The sequence below is a fragment of the Ailuropoda melanoleuca genome, chromosome 1 (genome assembly GCF_002007445.2).
Source record: "Ailuropoda melanoleuca isolate Jingjing chromosome 1, ASM200744v2, whole genome shotgun sequence".
Taxonomy (NCBI): Eukaryota; Metazoa; Chordata; class Mammalia; order Carnivora; family Ursidae; genus Ailuropoda; species Ailuropoda melanoleuca.
The window spans coordinates 52,949,022-52,959,219 of record NC_048218.1 but is presented as its reverse complement, the minus strand read 5'-3'; the positions used below and the strand labels follow the sequence as shown (position 1 = coordinate 52,959,219).

At 38.4% G+C, this 10,198-nt stretch overlaps 1 protein-coding gene across 1 annotated transcript in view; it reads left to right on the top strand.

Moving 5' to 3' along the window:
* The window catches only part of MORC1 (MORC family CW-type zinc finger 1), a 156,077-nt gene that overhangs the window by 34,999 nt on the left and 110,880 nt on the right, over positions 1 to 10,198 (top strand). Inside the window, exon 9 of the mRNA XM_034665385.1 lies at positions 6,870 to 6,995. Coding sequence (XP_034521276.1) covers positions 6,870 to 6,995 — 126 coding nt within the window. The remainder of the gene's footprint in view (positions 1 to 6,869; positions 6,996 to 10,198) is intronic.

Sequence of the window (10,198 nt, the reverse complement as noted above, 5' to 3'; positions counted from 1 at the left end):
TTTTTTTTTTTTTTTTTTTTTTTTGCCAAGAAGGGAGGTTCATTTTTTTCTATTCCAGTAGTTTGAAAATCATTTGTTCCATTCTGTTTTTTTACAGTGGATTATCTTTACATTTTAAATAAACGTATCTAAACTTAGTTTTCTTATCAAAGTGTAGAGTTAACATCTGTCTCATCTCACAAATAAGTCAGGGCCTTAATATGCTTTATTTCTCTTTCATACCAGTTCCACCTTTTCTGATTATTCTGTTTGGGTTAATTTATAACATTTTACAATATTATATCATACCCTGCGTAAATAGTTATTTAGACTAAATTATAATATTTAATATTTTTCTTTGCTTACCACACCATCTTCCATCCTAGTTTTCTTTAATTTACACATTAGTTTATTTCCTGGGTTATAGCTTCAAATAATTATTTTGAAGTCCATGTGAGGTAAATTTTTGGAAGCTTTGTACCCTTATAAGTGTCTTTTTTTCCCCTTTCCTCCTCAATATTTGTTTAAAGGAATGAAGAAACATTGATTCAAAAATAGTTTCCCAGGGGCACCTGGGTGGCTCAGTAGGTTAAGTGTCTGACTCTTATTCTCAGCTCAGATCTTGATGTCAGGGTTGTGAGTTCAAGCCCTGCACTGGGATCTACACTGGGTGTGGAGCCTATTTAAAAAAAAAAACAAAGTTTCCCTCAGAACTTATTGCTCATTTGACTTCTTGAATCCATGTTGTTAATGAGAAGTCTGACCCAGATGTGATTATTAAATTTTTGTAAATTACTAATTTTTCCCCCTTGGATAGCTTTTAGGAGTTCTCTTAACTTTAAATAAGATTCCACAATGTGTCTACTTGTGGGTTTTGACTTATTAAATGTTCTTCTTACTCAGGACTCTTGTCCTCAGGTAGGACACTTCTAACTTGCTTATTTCACATTGGCTCTGCCTTCAACTAGATCCAGACTCAACCATTTATCACCTCCTCTCCCACCATAATCCTTGTCCAAGCCACCGTCGTATCTCCTGGGGTTATAGAGAGCCTCCCACCAAGCCACAGGTCTCTTTGTTTCCACCCTTCGCCCTGTGAAAACTCTATCACCCTTGCCGCTCTGTAGCAGCCAGAGTAGTCTTTTAAAAACTCTCTATACGAGATTCCTCAATGACTTCCCATTACTCTCAGAGGAAAAGCGAAGGTCTTCATAATGGTCTGCAGCATCCTGCCAGATGTTGTCTCTCTGACTTCCTTTCTTCTCCCATTCCTCTCTAGGCACATGGACCTCCCTACTATTCTTCCTTGGGTTTCAGCAGAGACAAATATGTGTTCATAGTTACCAGCCTGTCTTTGATTTAAAAAAAAAATAGTTCTTTACATAATGGCATGGTCTGTCAGCAGAGACATGAGGGTTAATTGGAAATGGCGGGGGGAGGGAGCATTTGCAGTCTGTTGCCATATTAACTTTTTCTGTGTGTAGTAAGGTACATACAGAATTAGAAAACGTGGACACCAGACCCTTGAGTCCATTCTGTGGATTAAGTTGAAGGAACCAGAACCTCAGGCCCATAGGCAGGCAGGTCTGTGGGGTGGGTATGCCGGGTCTAACTTCTGACTCCCATTCCAAGTCACCTTGCAGCTCCGTGCTTCAGGCCAGCCATCGCTGGAGGCAGGTGGTACATTAGAGAAAGAGTGGGCTCTGTAGTTGCTTAGAACGGGTCTCAAATCCTGGTTCTTCCCCCTGAGGAGCTGTCTGACTATAGATGGATTCATTTTACAGTCACTCCTTCAGTGGATATTTCTTGAGTGTCAAGCCCTGTTTTAGGAGCCGGAAATATATGAGGGAACAAAACACAAATATCTCTGGCCCCAGATGGCCTGAATTCTGTTGGGAGAGCTTTCATTCTAGTGATAAGTTATCTGTGGTCTCTGAACTTCAGTATTTTCATCTACAAGATGAGGCTATATATAACATCATCTCCTTAGTACGAAGGCTGTGGAACTACAATAGTCACAGGACCTGGCACATGCAGGTTCTGCGTGCATTTTAGTTCCCTCCATTCTGCTTTCCCCTACAGCACTTTTTTTTAGCACTTACTATTACAGTGCTCTGGAAACTAACCCAGTGTCTGGTACGTAGCAAGCAGCAAATGAATTCAGGTGAACTGAACTTTTCTGAGGATATGTGGATACTTTCATTGGAAGATGCTGGCATTCTTAGCAGTGGCTTCTGTCCTCCATCCTTGAAGATCATTGGGGATCTTTACTGGAGGGGAGGGGGAGTTTTAGGAAATTTTGTAAAGTGCTTCTATTACCTTTGAAATCTCTTTTTGGTTCCATATGGTGAAGACTTGATCACTCCTATAACATTTTTCCTGATTCCCTTTTTGGAGATTGAGACAGTGTGAGCATTGTACCTGTTCTATTATGCATGTGGTTTCCTTGTGCCTTGTTGCTTCTGTGATTTGTCTTTTTAACATTATAAATATTTTATGTATTCAACTTTATGGGAAAATGCAAGAAAGCGCAGACTCGTAAAAAAGGCATGTCGTGGAATTGGCTGTCATCGAAGGGGCCTGTCATACCCCTGGAATCCATCATGGGTTAGGATCTCAGGCAGCTAGGGGAACCCATCTTAAAAAACAGCTCTGAGAGTGGTGATATAATGTGGAATAATGGAGTTGAAATTTTGTGCTAAGTAATGTTTTGAAATTAGATGCCACGTTGCCCGTGTGTTCCTAAATGGACAGTCACTGGGCAGCATTCCATAATGTCTCTAGTTTATGTCTTAACTGAGCTGACTGGGAACACATGAAAAGTTGCAGCTTCAGATTGTAATGTGCTGCTTGCCATATCGCGGGTATGACAGAAGCACTTTCATTACTTTGCAGAGCTTATAACTCTTCTTTTAAATTACCTCTTTGAGTTGACATTTCTCTTAGGTATAATCCAGCCTAAGATTAAATTTGGTTAGCCCCTTCATAGTTCAGAATTTAAACTAGTTAAAAACCTTTATGCACTTCTTTATATTCAAGATAATATAGGCCTTGTTAATTTCAACTTGAAGAATTCCTTAGAGATTTTGTAGGGACTTTAGCAATAAATTTAGAAAACAGTTTTGGTTATAATATGCAGTATTTTCAGGTATAAAAATATGGCACTTCTGAGGTATTCCAAAAGGAATCTACTTTAGTGCCTGGAGTTTAGAGTCATTTTCTCAACTGTGGACCTTACAAGGGCAGTTCAGTGGGAGTCCGTTGTCTGTGGACCCACTGTGGTTAAATGTAGAGGGTGTCCTGCATCCAAACACCTGCTTCTCTCTTTCAGACAACCTTTCTTACATACCACCCTGTCCTGTAGGTCTCAGAACTTGCAGAGGTAAAGGAATCACCTGGGGAGTTTTAAAAAATTTACATTCTCAGACTCTGGCCACAGAGAATCTGAATTGATAGATAAAGGAGATACGATGCTGGCCACAGGACCTCTGTTTCTGGCCTTTCTTCTGTCATTAACAGTTTGGTGACCACACCGATCTACTCATGATATGCCGGGTATGGAGCAACACTTAAAACAGCAGCAGAACAATGTGCATAGATTGGGAGAAGAAAGAGGCCACACCAAGACCACAGCCACAGCTGGATGCTGAATTAGAGACTTTATAAGAACACCCAAATGCCATGCAGGAGACAAATGCATAGGCTACTCCACCTGCTGTTACATTCCACAAACTTTCAAGCCAGTTTCTGGCTTAAAACACTCTTCTTTCCCTATATCTGTCATGTGGCTGTGTGTGTGTGTGCATGTGTGTGTGTTGGGCGGCAATCTCTCTTCCCTTCTTTATAAAAGGAAGTTAAGTTGAAATAAAAATAAATAAAAACTGTTAAATACTAACATAATAAAAAAAAATAAACGAGAGAGAGATACAGGCAAAGATAGAGATATGGGCACTTCTGGCAAAGTCCAAGACAGAAAAGAAAGACGTTTTGTAGTAAACAAGAGCATTTTGCTTGTATGTGAAGTAGTTCCTGGTGGGTGGGGAATAACAGTATTTTTTTCTTAGGTCTTTTGAAGATAGCTTAGTACATTTGTATTTGTTTCCTAAGTGAATGGCTTTCTTTATTAAGATTGATAGCATCGCCATTGAAGATGATCAGTCATTAAAAAGTCTTTCTTGTAAAGGGAACCCCTGTTGTTCATTCTAAATTAAGCCAAGGAAGTCCTGAATAATGATCATTGATTCAACAAATATTTATTGATGAGGATGCTAGCCTCATGGAGCTTACAACCTGAAGGGGATACAGATAAAGACAGTGACACCGCTAAGTGGAAGTGCTGTGATGGGAAGCCACAGAAGAAGAAGGGGAGCACCAGAGCCACGGGATCACCCCGTCTTGGGGAGTGAGGGCAGGCTTCAAGAGGGCAGGAGATCTCAAGTTGCATCGTGAAGGGGGAAAAGGAGGTAACCAAAAATGGCCAAGGAGTTGAATGTGCTAAGGCCTGGATATAAGAAAGCGTGGCCTGTATCTGGAGACCTGAGCGTGGTCCTCAACGCCTTCACACACTACAGCTGGCAAGTGACGGGGCTGGGTTGTTGAGTGGTGGCCACATCATGAAGGACCTTATCCATCATATGAAGAAGTTCAGAAGTTATATTTGGGTTGCCTATTTCATATGTAGCTTTTATTTTTAGCTGCCCTTGTCTTCTATCACAGACATCACAATAGCATAAGAAGTATTGCCATCCTGTTTTACAAATAACTAGGAACTTTCGAAAGTGGCACGTGTATAGAAGAGGGTTAACATGGAAGGCTTTCATCCATAGAAAGTCTTGCTTTCAAGATTGGCCCTTGGCTGGTCAAGTCTCCCACACTGAGAGAAAACTTTCCCTAACAAATAAGGTTGGCTCACTATATCTAGACTATGCAAACAATATGGTTTATGCTGGGATTTTGGTACAAGCTTGCAGACCAACTCCCAGTGAACTCCTTCATTGCTCTCTCTACTGGGCTTCCCTAGGCAGAAGCATCACTCACATGTTGCTGCATTTTTACAGGTGGGGGAAGAATGTGTTTTGACCCATCACGAGGGGGAGAAAACACAAGAACGCTGCAATCCGATTCCTCCAGACCCCACCTATCTTTCCCCATTATGATCCACTGTATATCCTTACTGCATCACTGTGATAAAACTTAGCCATAAGTACAACTCTATGCTAAGTCCCATGAGCCCTTCCAGGGAATTTCCTAACAGAGAGGTCGTCTTGATCACCAACACACCTGCTAGTCTGACTGTTCACCTATGGATATCTATTGGGTGAGGACAAAAAGTGAGCCACATGAAATGGTAGAAGTACCAGTTTCCTTATTTTATTTTTGTATAATATCCTTTTTTAAACCCAAACTCTTCTAACCCAGTTTGATCTCTCATCATTATTTCTCAAACTCAGCTCTGAGTTACTTTTTGACTTTTACTTTCAAACGACAGAAACGTGTTAGCTTTTAGGAGAGTCAAAGAANCTTTTACTTTCAAACGACAGAAACGTGTTAGCTTTTAGGAGAGCTACTGGCTCTAAGGGCAATTTTTAATCAAGAGATCCAGAAAGGATTTGAAGTCCTTGGAATATTTATAGTGTCCCAAGGTGACTTTTTTTCCCTTTTTCTTTTAACAGGTGAGGATTTACTTGATTGTGCAGCTTCTGTGTACTCAAAACCACCCAAGGTATTAGGGTGCGACACTGGAATGCAGATAGCCTCTCTGGCAATGTGAAAAATGCATTAGTATTTATGGAATAGCAGCCATGGACCAGATCCTCTTATGTATCTTTTAGTGGGAAATTCTAGTCAAGTCTTACTTGAAAAGAATTCCTTTTTAAACAATTAAAAGAAATCCTGAAGGAACTTATGACCAACCAGGAAATCCTGGGTTTCTTACAGGCTTTATCTTCAATTTGGTAAATTCCCTGGAGCTCTGCCCTCTCTTATGGAGTAACTAGCGGTGGTCTGCATCTCGGTTGAGCATCTCGGTTGAGCAGTCCCCCTTAGATAGGCTTTCTGTTTCCTTTCCATCATCTTTGTCTCCCTCTGGGCTGGAGTAGGACTGTCAACATGGTGTGCGCAGGGCTCCCTGCTTTCTGTTTGACCTTGACCTTCATAGATGCCTTTTCTGGGACCCAGTAGGTCAAGAACATGACTTCTTCAGCATAGCTGGGCTTGTTTTTGATGTTTATTTCTCGTCTAATTGGAGAGGATTTACAGTGCATAAATGGACTCTAATATAGAAGGTCCCTGGAGTTAGTGTATGGCAACACTGACTTCCCAGCAACGTGCAGTTTTACAAGGGTAGCTTTCTTCATAAGGCTATTTACGTTGTGTCTGCTCCCACTTTATTGCCTTTCTGTCCTTTATTTTTCTCTTTTATGCTCTCACTTACCACGTTGTCAGACTTCTCCCCTCCACTGGCCATAAATACTTAATACTTAACTGCACTTACAGAATGAAGTTTTATATGTATTGTTCATAATTTCCAATGCAAATGAAACATTTTTATTGTATTTCTCTGTTTATAGTAACTTCATGGAAATGTTTCTTGTTCATGGGGGCCTAGATATTTTTTTTTTTGTTTTTTGTTACGTTTGAGCAGGGGGATAGTTTTGTTTATTTGACTTGGTTTTGCCCTTCTGATCCGATAGCTTTAATGGAAAGTGCATTTTCTATTGCTGGTGTAAGTCTACTTAGCATCAGTTGCCAGCAAAAATTCAGTTCTAATCCAAGGGTAGGTGATTTATGTAGCCCTTTGTATTTAGAGGCCGGCGTAACGAGGTCTGTGAGTGTTGTGAGATTTGCTGATGCATCCTCCACAGTGTGCCCTTTGATATTTTCTGTTCTAGTTTTCCAGAGAGATGGTCATTCAGAGCCTACACATCTGTTCTGTATTTTGAACCTTGGATGAGAATATTCATTCAGGCCAAAAGAGTTAAAACAAAACACCTATGTTACTGCCTCTACAGCCCAAGGTAATTCACCTTCTTTCAATTAACTTCGTAGAGTTTTTATTTATAAAATCAATCTGCCCCTCTCCCTCAAATTGTCAAAGTGATTCGATAGTAAGGTTTTTACTATTGTAAATAAAATTCAGACTGCTTTCTGAAAGGCTTGCTGAAGAGTAATCATGTGTAACAAATATTTGGCATAATAGCAACACTGCCATGAACACTCTGAAGTTAGAGAATCGTTCCAAGGAGGAATTTTTCACTCCGTTGAATCTCAGATGCTTTGATTGTGATAAGTTCCATTAAACAAATCACAGTTCACTTATGTGTTCTGTTTACACAAGATATTTGAACTATTAAATCATACATATATGTGTATGTATATTTTATGTGTAGAATAAACATATTTATAAACACAAATTTGGTTTACTTCTATTTTAGCATGAAATTTTTTATTATACCATAGTAAGTCTGGTTAACATGCATAACCACACATAGTTATAAATTTTTCTTGTGATGAGAACTTTAAAGATCTTTCTTAGCAACTTTCAGATATGCAATACAGTATTGTTAACAATGCTGTGCATTACATCCCTGTGACTTAGTTATTTTGTAACCAGAAGTTTGTACCAGCATAAACTTTTTTTAAGCTGACATTTGCATATTATAAAATTCATCTTCCCAACTCTACATACAATCAGAAGAGTCTTTGTGTGTGTGTGTTGTTTCTGGATGGTCATTCATTTACTCATCAAAACATTTATCAAATGGACTCTATGAGTCCTAAGATTGTGCTAGGTTCAAAGCATAAAAAAGATAAGATTAGTTCTGGTTTTGAGGAGCTTAATATCTACTGGGAGAAACATTTAATGCTTGTATGCCTTCTACATATATGCCTTTTTACATGCCTTGTTGTGTTTGATTTTTGCAGTCACTCTGTAGGTCATGTTTAATTATACCATTTCAGAGATAAGGAAATGTCAAAACTGGACAAGAGCTCAAATATTCTGGCTTCAGATTCTTTACCAACTCACGTCCACTCCTCCTCCCCTATACCACACTAACTTTTTATAATAGACCTACATTTGTTATGTTGTCTTTTTTTCATGAAAAAGTAGTGGCTTTCCTGGGGCCTTGCAATCACTCATATCAATATTAATAAATGGAGTTATAGATCTTTTAATTGTATGCCTTGTATAAGTCTAGTTATCATCTGTCATACAAAGTTATAATATTTTGACTATATTCCCTATGATATACATTACATGCTTATGATTTATTTATTTTATAACTGGAAGCTTGTCCCTCTTAATCCCTGTCACCTGTCTTGCCTGCCCCCAACCTGTTCCCTCTCTGGTAATCAACATTTAGTTTTTTATATCAGTGAGTCTGTTCCTGTTTTCTCTTGTTTGTTCATTTGTTTTTTAGATTTCACATATAAATGAAATTATATGGTATTTGTCTTTCTTTGACTTATTTCACTTAGCATAATACCTTGTAGGTCCATCCATGTTTTTACAAATGGCAAGATTTCATTCTTTTTTATCGCTGAATAATATTCCATTTGTGTGTGTGTGTGTGTGTTTGTGTGCGTGTGTGTGTAGGTGTATGCGTACGTGCACATATACATATACACACACCCCACATCTTTTTTATCCATTCCTCTGTTGATGGACACAGGTTGCTTCCATATCTTGGCTGTTGTAAATAATGCTACAGTGAACACGGTTGTATATATCTCTCCGAAATGGTGTTTTCGTTTTTTTCACATAAGTACCCAGAAGTGGAATTGCTGAGTTGTATGGTAGTTCTTAAATTTTTTGAGAAACCTCCATACTGTTTTGCACAGTGGCTGCATCATTTTACATTCCCACCAACAGTGCACAAGGGTTCCTTTTTCTCCACATCTTCGCCAACACTTATTATTTTTTGTCTTTTTGATGGTAGCCAGTTTGACAGGTGTGAGGTGATATCTCATTGTGGTTTGTATTTTCATTTCACTGATGAGTAGTGATATTGAACATCTTTTCGTTTGTTTCTTAGTCATCTGTTTGTCTTCTTTGGAAAATTGTCTATTGAAGTCCTTCACCCATTTTTTTAAATCAGGTTATTTGTGGGTTTTTTTTTTTTTTGATACTAAATTGTATAAGTTGCTGTTTCATTTTCTTCATGGTTTCCTTAGCTGTGCAGAAACTTTTTAGTTTGATGTAAACCCGCTTATTCATTTTAGCTTTTGTTGTCCTTCCTTGATGTGACTGTTCTAAAATAATATTGGTAATACCAGTGCCAAAGAGCTTACCATCTATGTTTTCTTCTAGGAGTTTTATGGTTTCAGGTTTCAGAGTCCAGTCTTCAATCCATTTTGAATTTATATTTGTATATGGTATAAGATGGTGGTCCAGTTCATTCTTTCACATGTAGCTGTCCAGTTTTTCCAACACCATTTATTGAAGAGATTGTGTTTTCCTCATGGCTCCTTTATCATAGATTAATTGACCATATTTGTGAGATTTTATTTCTGGGCTCTCTAGTCTTTCCATGTATGTTTTCATACCAGGACCATACTATTCTGATTATTATAGCTTTGCAGTATATTTGAAATCTGGAAGCGTGACCTCTAGCTTGTTTTTTTCCCCTCAAGATTGCTTTGGCTATTTGGGGTCCTTTGTGGTTCCATTCAAATTTTGGGGTTCTTTGTTCTAGTTTTGTGAAAAATGTCATTGGTATTTTGATGAAGCTTGCATTGTGTAGATTGCTTTGTGTAGTATGAACATTTTAATATTAATTCTTCCAGTCTATGATATTGAGATATCTTTCCATTTATTTTTGTCTTCCCGTTTCTTCATCAGTGCCTTATAGTCTTCAGACTCCTTGGTTAAATTTATTCCTGCGTATTTTATTCTTTTTGATGCAGTCATAAATGGGATTGTTTGCTTAATTTCTCTTTCTGATAGCTCATTATTAGCATATAGAAGTGCAGCCAATTTCTTTTTTTAAATCAATTTATTTATTTTAGACTGTTATATTAGTTTCAGGTGTACAGTATAGCAATTCAGCTCTTCCATACGTGATCCAGTGCTCATCACAAGTGCACTCCTTAATCCCCATCAATAACCCAACTCTTCAACCCTCTCCCCTCTGATAACCATCCGTTTTTTCTCTATGATTAAGAGTCTGTTTCTTGATTTCTCTCTCTCTCTTTCTCTCTTTTTACCTTTGAAACACAG